The sequence below is a fragment of the Sciurus carolinensis genome, chromosome 10 (assembly GCF_902686445.1).
Source record: "Sciurus carolinensis chromosome 10, mSciCar1.2, whole genome shotgun sequence".
In the NCBI taxonomy this organism is placed as follows: Eukaryota; Metazoa; Chordata; class Mammalia; order Rodentia; family Sciuridae; genus Sciurus; species Sciurus carolinensis.
The window spans coordinates 52,673,901-52,690,318 of record NC_062222.1 but is presented as its reverse complement, the minus strand read 5'-3'; the positions used below and the strand labels follow the sequence as shown (position 1 = coordinate 52,690,318).

General features: G+C 36.6%; 1 protein-coding gene across 1 annotated transcript in view; it reads right to left on the bottom strand.

Moving 5' to 3' along the window:
• Nucleotides 1–983: 983 nt before the first annotated feature.
• Nucleotides 984–16,418, bottom strand: part of Tacr3 (tachykinin receptor 3) — a 95,245-nt gene continuing 79,810 nt past the window's right edge. Inside the window, exons 4-5 of the mRNA XM_047567157.1 lie at nt 3,201–3,397; nt 984–1,296 (exon numbers count right to left, since the gene is read on the bottom strand). Of these exons, the coding sequence (XP_047423113.1) occupies nt 984–1,296; nt 3,201–3,397 (510 nt within the window). The remainder of the gene's footprint in view (nt 1,297–3,200; nt 3,398–16,418) is intronic.

Here is a 16,418-nt window from a genome sequence, read left to right as displayed (position 1 = left end):
TAGCCAGTTATAGAGGCAAATGGGATTCTTCTCTTCTGCATTAGAAGGCTTCTTTTGTGTTATATAATCTACCTAATTTTTAAAAAATCTTTGAAAAATAAAACAGAGGATTCTAGGAATTTTCTTTGTCTATTTAAGGTCCTAAAGTTGACTATATCATAGATTAGCATTTAAAATATATAGTCAAAATCAGATGACTATTTTTCCTTTTGAAGTCACTTTCTCAGAAAAAATAATTCATAGAATGATATGACTATCTACCTAATGACTTGATGGGGTTTCCTTTTCGGTTAAATGTTTTGCAGGAAATCTTTAAACTTTTAAAAGCTTTCATTCCACAAAATGAATTTTCTTTAAAAAAAGGATTTTTATTACTTCCTACTTTTTGAGGTTCATTTTCCATCCCTCTTATGGGTAAATGAGTCATTGAACTTTTCCATTCTATAGCTGTAGATGTAGATGAAAAGTTTCATTTTATGTAGAATTTGTTTTTCCTCACTCATAACATATATTTTTTTTCTTTTTTTGCGGTGCAGGGGATTGAACCCAGGGCCTTGTGCTTGCAAGACAAGCACTGTACCCACTAAGCTATAACCCCAGCCCACTCATAATGTATTTTAAACCTTCTTGAATCTTTTGGGAAAACTGAATGTCTGTCATTTTAATGTCACAAAAACATACTGCAATTTTTAAATGAGAGAAACTGGATAATTGACAAGTATTTTTTAGATACATATTTTTGCTGCATATAATAATTTAGAGTTTGGAAGAATGTAGTTACATCCACTTCATTTTATTTTTTGGGGGGGTGTCTGTTAGTAGTGCCTTTGTTATATTTATATGCTATCTTTCTTAAGCATAGCTGCCTAAAAAAGGTGCCCTCCTACTTCCAGAGTGTTTGTAGAGCAAGACTGACAGGAGGATGGGGACCTGTGCTGGCACCAGGATGGCCTCACACTAATTTTTCACCTCAGGAAATGTCCTTAAGAATACTCCTCCACAGAGGTATAGGGTGAGCTTATGAAACTTGAAGTGGTGGAGGCAGACTTGGAATCCCTGCGGGAGCAGCCATTGACTCTGGGGTCTCGTGGAGTTGCTCTCTTCTTCCGAGCGGACTTGGTGGTGTCGGTGTCGCTGGGGTCGAACACTACGGTCATGGACTCCATCCTGGTCACGGTGTAGAGGCTGCTTTGCCGAGTTGGGTGAAACCTGGTGGTTTTGAGCTCTAGCTCATCATAGCTGGAAACTTGGATGAAAGGACACCAGCGGAATGCTCTCTTGAAGCCTGCTCGAAATCTGAGAAGAGAGCCACAGAAAGAAGTCATGTTTTCAATTAGACCCTTTGTCCAGCTGCTGTAGGAAACCTTACTGAAGGCAGTTAAGCCAACTCTTGTTTTTGAATTTGATTTTCTACCCAAACTCAGAATCTATGTATTAGAATTAGTCTTTTGAGTTCTTGCTTGAATAGAGTCTTAATTTCCCATCACTGAGAAGGAAGTCATCAAATAGCAAAGGAAGAGCATCAGGTTTTCCATACGACAAAGAAACTAGTTTTCTACACTAACCTTATACATTTGCATAAGTGTAATTGAATCAGGCTGACTGGTTGTAGCACTTAAAATGGAATACTGTGTTTAAAAATAACTTCTCCACAAATAATTACCATTTATAAATTAAAACATCATTTAATGGTAGGATTAATTGTTAATCTTAATGGTTTTTACCTAATCGTATGTGAAAGGGTGAAATCCTTGTTTTGGTAGATGATTAAATGGAGTTTAAAAGCAGAGTATTGCTTGTGGGGTGGCTTAAATTGAGATATGGCTTATGCAATTAGTGAAAAATAAGAGTTAATTAAGTATTTAACAAACTTAAGGCACAGTATGGTGGAGCCCCAACTGGGAAGAGAGCTTAGGATTTAGCTTATGCAGTTACTTCTACAAAGAGCCATTTCTATTAGTGCATAAAAAAATATTGGTTTATTAAGGGAATTGTCAATTTTGTGAAATTTAGTTATACCCCTCTATGTGTGGAACATACAAACGAGTTTTTTTTGTTTGTTTGTTTTGTTTTTTAAATCTGGAAACCACATTTTACCTTTCTTCTAGTCTTAGGTTTGACAATAATTGTCTCTATGGGTTTTTTTTTTTTTTTTTTTTGTTTTTGTTTTTGTTTTTGGTGCCAGGGATTGAACCCAGGGGTGCTTAATCACTGAGCAATATCCCCAGTCCTTTTTATTTTGAGAAAGAGTCTAAGTTGCTGAGGCTGGCCTTGGACTTGTGATCCTCCTCCCTCAGCCTGCCAAGCTGCTGAGATTACAGGTGTGCACCGCCACAGTCAGCCAAGTGTCCCTATTTTTTAAAAAAAACTTGATGAACATCCTTCCCTTGCTGCTTGACTTCTTTACATTCCATCTCCCTGAAAGCTGCACCCTCTAGAAATCACCTCTCATTGTTTTGTGGGAAGGAGGACTATGATTCTCCTCGTTTCTTCTGTACATTATATCGCCCTCACAGCAATATTTATTTTATCTATGAGACATCTTTTCTAACAGAGCCCACTCACATAAGCCATCATCTCTCCATCTTATAGAAATTACCTATGAATCTAGGAAGTACTTTTATTATCTTGAGGAGGATTTGAGCACATTTTCTTTTTTTTTCTTTTTTTTTTTTTTTGTACCCGGGACTGACCTCAGGGGTACTTGACCACTGAGCCACATCCCCAGGCCTATTTGGTATTTTATTTAGAGACAGGGTCTCACTGAGTTGCTTAGCGCCTTGCTTTTTTCTGAGGCTGACTTTGAACTGGTGATCCTCCTGCCTCAGCCTCCCAAGTCACTGGGATTATAGATGTGTGGCACTGCATCCGGTTTGAGCACATTTTCAGTTTACCTCTTTTAATTATTTCTTTTTCCTTGGTAGGTAAAACTACGAAGAGTTTGGAGGGAGAAGTGGCCCCATATACAAAATGCCCAATTATAACCTCTTTGAACACTGTTTTGAACATGTAATTTTAAAATGTGACATTTTGTGAAGTAGGGTGAACTCTTTAAAAACAAAGCTCTGTGCTCCTCTCAGCAGATCTTTACATTTTCCCGTCTTTCTGTATTTTAAATCAGCCCCAAGAAACAGGCACAACATGTATTTGCAGCAAAGGCAGGGTGACAAGGAACTTGCACTGGGTAGGTTCATTTTTACCTCTTATTCAGACAACAGTAGATAATGGGGTTGTACATGGTCGAGCTCATTGCCAGCCAAAAGCTGGCCAGGTAGACCTGCTGGATGTATTTCCATCTGTTTAACTGTTGATAGATTGCAGTGAGAATGAAGTAAATATGATAGGGTAACCAGCAGATGGCAAATGTCACCACAACGATGATCATCATTTTCACAACCTGGGAAGAAACAAAGAAGTCATTTTGGCAAATTAAAAAAAAAAAAATTAGGCATAATAGTTCCAATACCTTACTGCAAATCCTATTTTTCTACCAATATAATTAAATACATCAAATACACAGTATGCTTAAGGAATATCAATATATTAAAAACTGGTGAATATTACCCCATAAATGCATGTGTGTATACACACATATATGTAAAGATATAGTATATATATGCACACATAAATATATGAACATATTTACATATATGTGTATATGAATATGTATACATATGTGTATATATAGTCATATTTCTCTTTGTTAATCAGTTTGCTAAATTTGTGTGTGTGTGTGTGTGTGTATGAAAGAGAGATAGCTAAGGTAAATCTCAAGAAAGTATAAAGTAGGTTGGGTCAAATTTTTGTTTCTACCTACGCAAATGAATGAAAAGCACTAATCCAAACATAAACAAATATATTTTAATTGACCTGAAGAAAGTAAGTATTTCCAGAATCTTATAGAGCCTGGGTAGAAAGAAACTAGACATGGCTATGCTACACTGCCAAAAGGAGACATTTATTTAGAGAAACTGATTAAGTCACTCTGGAGGGACATTGCTGCAAAGGTTGGCCTGGTTCTTTTTTATTGATTATAGTCTGTCCAATAGTTTAAAAATATTCAGATTATTTTAATACCATGCTCACTATGAAACCTTCTGAATATTAATTTGGTTTATATTATAGTATTTTATTGGGGAAGTTTTCTCTGAATAGTGACTATGAATGCTCACAATAGTCTGAGGAAATTTCACTAACTTTAAAATATGTAAATAGGAAAATGGCTTATACAACTGATAATTAGCCATCAGCTCTTATGAGTTTTGATAAACATAGGTCAAAGTTTTGAACCATAATATCCTGGAGAACTCTGGCCTAAGTAGAATGTAACTTCTAATTCTTTTGTATGTGGTCATGAATTTTGGAAAGAGAACCCTGTACTAGTATGGTCCCTGGTATATTATTGACCATAAATAGATAAAGAATGTATGAATGACAAGTGGCCATGTACAATTTTAACAGGAGGTTGATTAAGAGGATGTTTTGTGAAATACCTAATAATTTTTTTTCTATTTTTCTGTGTCTACAAGAAAAGTAGACTTGAAGTTACTGAATACTGAGCAACATGGCTTTTTGTATAAAATGGAATTAAATTAATATTCTTCAATTATTTCATTTAATATTTCACATTGTTAATCAGTCTCCCAAATTTGTTCTTTATGGGAATTTGGAAGTCATAAAAAATCAGAATAAGATATATTTAATAAATTACTTTTGATGCTTACCAGCAGTAATATTAACACAAATCAGAAAATTCTGAAATATGGCTTAAGAGGCATCTTAGAACCAGGGAAATACATTATTCATGAGTTGGACTTGTCATTTGACTGCAAGTTGTGAATTTGGATGAAAGTTGGCAAGGTCAAGAATCATGAGAGACATTATTCTAGAAATAGACAGCATGGAATGGATCAATGTGGAAGGCGAAGCTTCCCTTAGGGTCTGAACACTACCATCCAGGTGACCAGTACTGAGTAGATAGAAAATTAGGCATCAAAGCAGAAAATCCAGGTCAGTAGCTGACAGATGTCATCACTAGCCACACCATGCAAAGTCATTTGATTTTCTCAGTGTTCTTCAAATTACAATTTTTTTCCTGGAAAACTACATTCAACTTTCTGAACTTTCACTCATATATCTTATTCATATATTTGTGAAATCAAAGTCAGATCCATATTTTATCTAAGTTTTTATTGTCTTTCAATTGTACATTATGAATTTGAGATAAAGACTAAAAGATTCTACCACTGCAATTCAGGAAACTAAGTTAGGCTGTTAAAACTCAGACTATTAAATCTTCTTTTATTCCTTCTCATAGTTGATAACACTGTTAAATATCAGTTGGGCATAGAAAATAATTTTGGAAATATAATAGAGGATCCATTCCTTACCCTGAAGCTTATAATATAATGAAAAATAACAATGTAAAATTCATAGAAATGTGGTGAGTACAAACATTTGTCAATAAGATTGAAAATACTGTTTACAAAAATGTACATGTGTGTTTTAATGAAGAATGGGTGAGCTCATACCTGCTAACTATAGGCTTAGGGAGATTAGTCTGGGAGATGGTCCTATTGACATTTTCATTCTTGACTGTGGGAGCAGCTTACTATTTCTTAACAAAACAGGCAAGCTCCTGCTCCAGATTATCCTCCCTGACCTTCCCTCTACCTGAGCCCTCTTCTACCAATTATTTCCACTGGCTAACTTCCTCATCTCCTTTAAGTCTTTGCATAATTGTCAATTTTTCTGATTCCTATTTTCACTAGCCTTTTTAAAATTGCAATCTGTCCTTCTAGCACAGTCAGAGGCCCTTACCTTGCTCCTTATTTTCAGTTTAAGTGTTCTGTTTATTCTGCTACTAGAATACAAAAGATCAAAACTTTTCTGCTTGTTTTGTTTACTGATGTATTCTAGGCATCTAGATTGAACTTCACAAGTAATGTGTGATAATTTTGTTTTAAGTAAATAAATGAAAATGAAAATAAGATGAAAAAAGTTGAAATACTGGTTAAGTAAAGTTCAAGATTTCACTCATTCATTAATTACTGGTATCATTTTCTCCCAAAGTGTAAAATGAACTTGCATGTATAAAATGACCATGCCAGTGATGGTTATTTCCCATTCTGGCAAATAAATTCAGGTAAAGAGAATGAGTGCAAAAACAATATAAGCATATATTGTTTCAGTATCTGAAAACAAAAAATTTATTCTGAATAAATGTTCATAGTGAGAAAAGTATAGTAATGAGAATAAGCGGTTTATGCAAATCCTTTTATATAGACTGACACAAACCGTCAATGCACAAAATTATTTTCCAACAATAGCAAAAACCTACTAAAGCTATCAGATTCTTTTTAAGAGGCTTCCAACTATAAACCTGGAAAAAGTCCAGAAAAACATGGACACAATTAAAATGCATGTGGAGGTAGAACAGAGGTTTCAGAAAATTTCTGATTCATATATGTAGGGTGTTTAGGACCTTCTGGCTAATGATTTAGAAATATATTTGAAGATAGTTAGGAAAAGCCAAAAAGATCCTGAATGTCTCTTCTAAAGTGAAACAATTGTTATATTTTGTTTCTTTATTTCTATTATGTACTGTTACCTCAGCACTCTGCTCACAAAATCTTATAGATTTACTTTAAGTATTGAACATTTGGGACCCTAGTTTTGATATAATTACAAAGGTAATCTCTGGAGTGGGAGAAATTGTTTTGCTTTGTGAGATGTTCAAATCACAAAATTGTGATCATCATCCTCATATAATGCCGAGGAAAACCCTGTTTGAAACTACAAAGTTGAGCAGCAATATATGTGCAAATGCTGTGAGCAGATACCATTGTGTTGTCTGACTGGACAATGATGCTAGACAGTTATAAATGTGAAGTTGAAAAGGAGATTAGTTGGTAGAGTCCTAGTCTTGAGATTTTTAGGCAAAATGGGGGTCTGGGATAGAGAAGATTCAAATCTTTCATTGTGTCTTAGCAAATTTTATTGTAACTGGACTTAAAGGTTGATTGATGTTGGGTATTTCTTGAGGATGATAGACATATCCTGCTTCTGAGGCAGTGGGAATTATTTTCCATGGCAACATGTATGTTGTGGCCATTTGTTGTCCTTGGTACAGGAAATTACTAGCAGGAAGAGGAAGGAAGGTGGAGACAAGTGATATAGCCCTTATAAAGTTATAGTGCTGCTTTTAGTATTAAGAATCCATTTTAACCATATAGGCTGAATTGAAATGCATATTATAAATTAGTGAGAATAAACTCTAGTTATGTTTCCTCATGAATCAAAGGGGAAAAAAAGAGTCTCTGATCTTTGTATTGTGTTCAGGTTCGACTGCAATGCCTGCAGCTGTTCTCATCTATCACATTCAGTTAGAGGAGGATGAATGATTTTAAGGTTTAGGTCATTAAAAAAAATCAGTCTAGGAAATGAAATAAAGTACAGCCAACTATTAAAATATCTAGGAGTCATATTATTCAGTGCAAGATTTATTCTTTCTAAATGTCTGAGCTAGAAATAGTTAACCTCATATGACACGAAACTTCTGATCTTGCCAGAGCTTCTGATTTGAAGAACTATACCATGAATCATATCCGACCACCTCTCTATACCTTCACTCTGCACAAGTGTCCTGGAAGAGACCATTCCATTTTCTTACGTGAAAATTACAGGACTGCTTATTTTAATTACAAATTATTCAGCTAAAACAAAGTTCTCAGGTATAAGTAATAGAAAAAAGTGTTAACAAAGAACCTCTACATTAAATCCTACTTCATGGGCTACTTAAGCTTGACTTTTGGTGCTTCAGTTTCAATGACTATACTTAAGAATTTCAGTCCCAAGAGAGAAAATAAGAACTTAGTAATACTTATGGAAATGAAGCAAGAACAAAGGACAGGCAGTGTAGACAGATGATCAGGTCTGATTGGAAGATGGAAGCTGATTTGGTTTGGGAAAATGGAGACTGCCTCTAATGCCTCCAGAGCCCTTCTCCCTGCTGCAACCTGTTGTCAAGGTGACCTGCCTCCAGGGAGTTGTTCCCCCCAACAAGGGGCTATGAATGCCTCCTGCCTTCCTGCCTGGATCCCTGGGTGGTTTTTTTCCCACCCTTGCATCACTCCTCCTTTGGCCCACCTTTTGGTCACCTGTCACTTTGGTCACCAGTCACTTTGGTCACTTATATGCAGGGGAGGAAAGGCCATGAGAAAAAAGAAATTCTAAAATGTATAAGAGGAGCAGGACACCCCCACTTCCTTGGATACCCAGCTCTGGGGCCCCTTCTCTGCAGAGAAGTCTGTCTCCATTCTATCTTTAAATAAAACTTGCTTTCTACGCTTGCCTTGGCATTTCTCAGGTGTTCAATCTTCACATCTGGAGAAACAGAACTGGGCCCTGATTGATTTTCATCACCGGTGTTATCAGAGGACAAGTTGTACGGGTTGGTCCAGAGGACAAGTTGATTTTTTCTAGTAATTTCAGGATTGGAAGAATATAAGCATATTATGTTAGTGTCATATCCAAGAAACAAAACAGTTACAAAATCCAACTGACATGTACATCCCATTGACTGTAGATTAATGCCTACAAGAAATTAAGTGAAGCCCCCCAAAGTGAAAAAACCCTTATGTGCACACATATTTTAAAAAGGACAATATTGCATATATGTATTGTTTTTAATTGTTATGGTTTGGATGTGAGGTGTCCCTCAAAAGCTCACAAGTGAGACATTGTAAGGTTAGAGGAGAAATGATTGGTTTACAGCCTTAACATAATCAGCAAGTTAATGCTTGATGTGATTAACTGAGTGGTAACAGGAGGCAGTTGGGGTGTGGATGGAGGAAGTGGTTCATTGGGGCATGGCTATGGAGTATGTATTTTGTATCTGGAATGCAGTCTCTCTCTCTCTCTCTTTCTGCTTTCTAATCATGATGTTGAAACCAGAATTAAAGACTGGCACTTAGTGTAAATAGGTGATCAGGTCAAATTGAGAAAATGGAGGCCAGTTTGAATCCGAGAAGTTGGAGACCATCCATGGGAGATTGAATTGTCAATGTCTCCAGAGCCCTTTGATTACTAAGATTACCTATCTATACTACCTCTCCCAAAAGGTTGCAGACAGGCAGTCGTTAATTAATGCCTCCTGGGCTGTTCCCTGCCTGGATCACTCCATTTGGCTCTGACCCTGCCCATTTGCTTCTCACTTTTTGGTTATCCCACCAGCATCTCCTGGGCCTAGTCACGTAGGAGAGAGATAAGGGGGGAAAAGGCAGGAGAAAAAAGAAAGTCTAAAATGTATAAAAGGGGCAGGGCGCTCTCACTTCTTGGGATACTAGGATACCAGCTATGGCCCCCTTCCTCCTGGGAGAAGTCTATGTTACTACTTTTTGAATAAAATCTGCTTTCTACGCTTGCCTTGGCATTTCTTCCAATCCTGAAATTACTAGAAAAAATCAACTTGTCCTCTGGACCAACCCGTACAACTTGTCCTCTGATAACACCGGTGATGAAAATCAATCAGGGCCCAGTTCTGTTTCTCCAGATGTGAAGATTGAACACCAAGAAATGCCTTGGTGCTTTTCTAGTGTTCAAACTTCAACATTTGAGGAAGCAGAACTTGTCACTGATAACTGGCAATAATAATGTGAACTGCTGCGCTCAGCCACACTCTTCTACCATGATGTCCTGCCTCACCTCAAGCCCCAAGGAATGGAGCCTGTTGTCTAAGGATTGAGACCACTGAAACCATGAGCCCTCAAATAAACTTTTCCTCCCCTAAAATTGTTCCGGTCAGATCGTTTAGTCACAATAGTGAAAAAACTGATTAAAATGTTAATCTACTTTTTTACATTCTATTAGTCCTATTTCACTTTCAGTTTCATTTTATTTTTCCATTGGAAACTTGGTCATTGAGAGCACTGTAAGAGTCTAGGCCTATGATGACTTTAAACCAAAAAGAGGGATGCAGGCACATAAGAGAGATGAATGGCCTTAGAAAAGTATGTATATTAAAGCAGAGGGGATACAGGTTGGTTTTGTAGGATGATGAAAATAAATTAGAGATAACTTATAGAGGTTTGTTAAGGCCTGAATTGTGTTCCCCTCAAAATTCACATGTTGAAATTCTAATGCCCACTCTCTCAGAGCATGACCGCATTTGGATATAGGGTCTTTAAAAAGGTAATTCATTTAAAAATGAAGTACTAGAACCCTAATCCAATATGACTGGTATTATCATAAGAAGACACACAGATACACAGAGGGAGGATAGTGTGAAGACATAGGGAGAAGACAGCCATCAGTTTGCCAAAGAGAGAGGCCTCAGAAGAAAGTAACACTGCTGCCCTTTTGGACTTTCAGACTCCAGAATTGTGAGGAGATAAACTTCTGTTGCCTGCACCACCCTGTCTGTGGTATTATGTTGCCCAGCAAACCAATAGAGATTTCAATAATGAGAAATAATGTGCTCCTCTAACAGATATTTAAAAGTGCGAAAGAGGCTTTGGAACTGGGTACTTGGTACAGGCTGAAAGAACTGGTAAATGTAAAAACAATCAAGCCTTGAAGACCCTGTTGTTAGAAAGATGGGTTAGCAAGGCAGTTCTAGTGAGGGCTGAGAGAGAAAAGGACAGTAGAGAAAGATTTCATAGTCTTAGAGATGTTCATATTGAAACTTGTTAGTACTAAGACAGTTAACAGATATTGATGGAAATATGAACATCAAAGATTCCCCAGCAAAGTCTCCGATGGAAATGCAGAAATGTTATTGAACACTGGGATGAAGACTGTTCTTGTAAAGTTGAAAAGAATTCATCCAAATTGTTCTCTAGTGTTTTGTGGAAAGTAAAACTTGTAAGAGTAATAAACTTGGGTATTTAGCTGAGGAGATTTCTAAGCAAAGCATTGGATGTATAGCTTAGTTTCTCCTTGTTGCTTGTGGTAGAGTGTGTGAGGAGAGAGAAAAATTAAAGAATGTATTGTTAGACAGAAAGTAACTAGAACTTAAAGACTTGGAAAATTCTCAGTCTCTTCACATAGAAAGTGAGAAGGGATGTTCTGGAGAGAAAACTGAGGATATGGCTGGACCATCATTTGAGAAAGACATTACAGAAGAATGGCTTAAGGACCTAACTGGGCATCTCAGCAGAAGGCAGTGATAGAGATGAGGTTATTTCAGTAGAAAACTTTGAATGGAAGGTAACAGTTGGGACAAAATAGAAAAGTTGCCAGACTGTTTTGATTTATAGGTTAGGCCAATAGAACTCTTTTGCTGTAACCAGACATTATCCTTCAAGAAAAGGGAAGAAAGACCCCAGAGCAGTACTGAGGTTGGCAGAGCTGCCATTGCCACTGTGGGTCCAGAGGACACAAATCACAGGCAGGGCAAGAGGGGTTGAGGCACTGACCAGGGCAAAGGAGTAGAGTTACTGCCCTTGTGAGCCCAGAAGACATAGCACTGAGCTAAAGAGGATTATTCTGAAGCATTAAAATTTAATGAACTCTGTCCTGCCAAGTTTCAGTCTTGCTTGGGACCATTTCCTCTTTCTAATATCTCCCTTTTGGAATGGAAATGTCTATCCTTTGCTTTTTCTAACATTGTAGTTTGGAAGAAGATAATTTAATTGACTTCACAGGATCAAAGCTAGAGAAAAATTTGGTTCAAGAGTGAATCTTACCTTGAGTCTTACCCATACCTCAAAATGATAATGTAATGAGATTTTGAATTGAGACTTGTTAATGGAATGAGTGATGATTTGGGGACAATTCAGATAAGGTGAATGCATTCTGCATATGGGAAGGACATGAATCTGGGGTCACCAGAGGGCACAGTATGACAATTGAATTGTATTTTCCCAAAATTCATATATTGAAGTCCCAATCCCCATTAACTCAGAATGTGACCTTATTTGGACACAGATTAATTAAATTAAGAGGTAATTAAATTAAGAGGTAATTAAATTAAGGTGACTTTATAAGGGTGGGCACTAATCAAATATGACTGGTGATCTTAAGTTAAAGATTAATGAACAGAGGAGGGAAGACCTTGTGAATATACAGGGATGCAGCCACCTGTAAGCCTTAGACAAAAAAACCTATCTTGTTGGCACCTTGACCTCAGACTTCCAGCCTTCGGCATTGTGAGCAAATTAATTTCTGTTGCTTAAGGATAAGGTATTTTGTCATGACAGCCTGAGCAGATTCTCAAATACAGTGTTTGAGATGCTGAGGACAGTGTATTATGTGACTTCGTCCTAGCAAAATAGGGAGCAAAATAGTGCACAGGGTCCCAGTGAAAACAGACATCTTCAGAATGATTTAGATTGCTTATAGAATTGCTTTCAGCAGTGTATGGGATAGACCAGCAGCTACACTTCCTCAGTTGAGCCTATTTTGGGTTATATATTTTCTTCTTCACAAACACCACTTTCCATGCTCATTCCCTTGCAGCAGAAAGAATTGCAAGGTCACAGAAAGCTGGCTTGCCGAGTGAGATGATAGATTTGTTTTAGTTTTTACACAACTCAAAAATCCAATTGAATCTGTCACTGGAGCTTAGATTAAAGAGCAGTCCTCTTGCTGATAGCAAAAGGATTCTTAGTTATCACACTTAGGTATTTACCTTTAAAGGACCAGAGCTGACATGACTTGTTTGCTTTTTGAGTAAGAGAGTTAAAATAGAAAAGAGCCATAAAACACTTTCTGTGGTTTAAAGGAGGAAAAAAATAGATATGGATTTATTTATTTCAGGGGTCCAAATAGTCAAAACCAATTTCAACAATAATTTTTTGAAATAATTCTCACATACTACAAACAGTGGAACAGATTCATATTTTTGATGCAGCTGATAGTAGAAAAGGAAAGAATGTCAAATATGGTTTAAAAATGTGGTCCACTTTATATCTCACAAAGTAACACAAAAATGTAATGAAAGTATGCCATTTATATCATAAAGACAAAATATATCAAAATGCCTACTTATAATGCTCTACAAGAAGGTAGTTTTATAATGAGAATGGGAATTTGAAATTTTTGATCAATGTTTTCTGCTCTTATTGGGATGGGTGCGTTTGTTACCCTGTAACTTGACAAAATAGACAACAAACTCCTGCCTCTGCATTTCCACCTTCTCTCTTATAAATTCTGGAACGTATGGTAGTGTTTTCATACTTTCCATCCTATGTTGTATTTAAGGACTTTCTCTTCTGACCCATCAAACATCTATTCCCCCATCTTTTCCTATAGTACTGTCCTGTGACCAATTTCTGTTGATGCAGATTCTGTGCTGCTGAAATGCAGTGAGAGAAAGGCTTCACTCTGTACATCAGCTGGGTTGTTCTAACACTGATTTTGAGAATCACAAAGGATAATAACCCTGATGGTTATTTGGTCCTTCGAAAGAGAGAAGGTTGGAAGATAAGCACTGTGGATGAATTAGTGGAATTGTGTCCATCTCTGACTTTACTAAAAGGCTTAGTGTTTATTAAAAAAAAATTAGAAATTTTCAAATGCCTGAACTTATTAATTTTCATGACAAAATCTTTGACCATAGAAGTCATTTCTCCAAATTATGGAGAAGGTGTATTCATCTGTTAGGATCCCAAGGAAGTCCAATGACAGGATTATTAGGTTTCTTAAATCCTCACTAGCCAGACCTTGTTTTTGCATAAACACAACTTCTTAGGTTCCTTAGAAATAGACCTTGCTTCTTTCTTCTTTTATTATGCTCATGGGATGTTTAAGTGGGAGGGAATTAACAGCAGCGTTTTCCTCTAAGGAACATCCCATGTATGCTTTATGTGAGATTTGATATTTTCCTCAAGCAAGAAAGCAGAAGAATGAGAAAAGAAGTTGGACTGATGGTGTGGGTAGCTTGAAGTTGGAGACTGGTTTATTTAAATCTACATGAATATGAACAGATTTCTTTAAATAAAAATTATGAAATAGGGACTCAGTTCTTCAAATATTTTATGAGCTCCTGTGCTACACTTCATTTCCACATTCTTCAATTATGTAGAGCACATTTGAGAACAAATGGATAGGAAATATAAATCCTTGGCAATCTCACATATTCATTATACCTGGAAGCCACAAGGAAAGATCTACTAAAAGGATGTTTTAGTTCCAAATAAACAGCTACTGTTATGGGTTCAGATCCTTTGAAATTCACAGAAGAGGAGAACGTCAAGAAAATTTCTGTTTCAGTTTTCTTTTCTGGAAACAGAGTGCAACAGCTGTGACTACAGTGGCCTGCTGGAAACAGGATGGGACATCTCTTCCCTCTCTGTCCTGGGAGCTGCATGGACAGCTCTGGTAACTCGAAACTGAGACTGGTCGTTGGAAAGGGTTCGGCTGACAGCCTTGGCTAGAACAACAGATGTTTCGCTATATGTTGCTATAACTAGTCCTTTAAAAACACTTCTTATTAATTAATATACTGTAGTCTGAAATGTTGAGCCAGCTGGCATCTTAAGATGCTTTTGCAGTTGACCTTTTATCTTGAACGTGTAAATACTTAATTTTCTTTTTTCTTTTTTTTTTAATTTGCTTTTTGAAACAGCATAAATCTAAAATATTTAAGATTATGCTTCCCTGTACTCAATCTAGTAGAAAAACAAATCAGTCTCCAAAAATGAATATATTTTTCTACAATATCTGATGAAGTAAGACAGTGTGGTATGTAAATTATGCTGTTATCCTTATGTGTACTGATGGTGAAGTAGATCTACAAAACTTGCACATGCTTCTCCCTTCACCTGGAACACCCTGATCCCATTTCTTTGCCTATAAATATTCTACTCTACTGGGCATGGTGGTGCATGCCTATAATCCCAGTGGCTCAGGAGGCCAAGGCAGGAGGATTGCAAGTTTGAGTTCAGTCTCGGCAACTTAGCGAGGCCCTAAGCAACTTAGTGAGACCCTGTTTCTACAAAAGAAAGAAAGAAAGAAACAAAAAAACTCTACTCTTCCTTTGGGAGGTCCTCCTCAAATCTACCTTCTGAATACCCTCCCTTCTTTACTTCAGGCAGGTAGTGTTAGATACTTTCTAATTAGTATAAAATGTCATATGTACATTTGATAACACAGGTACTTGGTATTGTCAAATCTGTTTATCTTTCCTTTGGTCCAGATCAGTGTAAATATGTTATTCATCTTTGTGTCCTCCAGAAATTAGCATAGTTATTGACATTCAGTAAATATCTGTTGACTAAGGGTATCTGATTTTTCCCTCTCATTTTATGAATACTTTAATTGCAAGAAGCATAATTTATTTAGCTTTGTCTTACCAGTCTTTATTTATATTATGCAAGTGATTGGCATCTAAAACTATTATTTGAAGTAATGAAACAAAAGTGCTTTAAAATATATTACAGCTAAATAAAAATAGTCTTCATCAGCCTGACCTTTTGTGTTTAGCAGGATGTTTGTAAAAATAGTTATTTGAGCCATGTGATGGCATGTCCTTAAACCAAAAAAGACAATTATTTTTGCTTACTTTACCCATTGTATCTGTACAATGTCTCTCAATAATGCTATTTTTCTGAAGAAATAAAGACCCTAGGCTCTAGCACTACAGTGGTGAATTAAAAGATAAAAACATTATCTATTTTCATGACACTTGAATTCTATTAAAGAGACTGTAATTAAATAATAAATATACAAATGTGTATTAAAGTCATTATAAATTTCATAGAGAAAATTAATTCTATCTAGATTGTGGAATATAACGGAAGATCTCTTTGAAGAAGCAATATTTAAACCTAGGGAATGTTCAGGCAAAAGAGTGAAGGTCACATAGTACCTGTCCCTGATAATAGTGTGAGTCAAAGCTCAGGAGTGGAAGAAAACTCAATGAGTTTAAGCAAATGTGAGCAAATGTGAGCAAATGGAGTGTGTGAGTGACAAAGATACACAAAATTTAGTTGGTGGAGTAAACTGCAGCAAGATTCTACAAGATCTTGTACATTATTTCCAGGGTTTAAATTTCTTTTAGGTACTTTCTTATATATATTGTGAAACCACTGAAAAATGGTAAGCAGATTGCATGAACTGATTTACATTTTTAAAAACATCATCTTGGCTGGTGAGTGGAGAATGAATTTGAGGAGAACAAGTGCAGACCTGGGCAAACCAGTGGGAGAGGATATTGTAATGGGCTTGGTGATCAGGGATAGTATTTTGGAGAAGTAGTACAATGAAGTTGGAGGTAAGTGGAGAAGTGGAAGATGTTTCTAGGGAGGAGAGTCATTAAAGCTTAGGGATGGATTGGATGAGGGTCAGAGAGAGACGAAATGCCCAAGAATGACTTTTCTGAATATAGAATCTGGGTGAATGGAAATGCTGTTTACTGATGGTTGGATGGCTGCAGAAGAGCCTGTTTACATGGCAGACAAGGAAATTTAATCTCA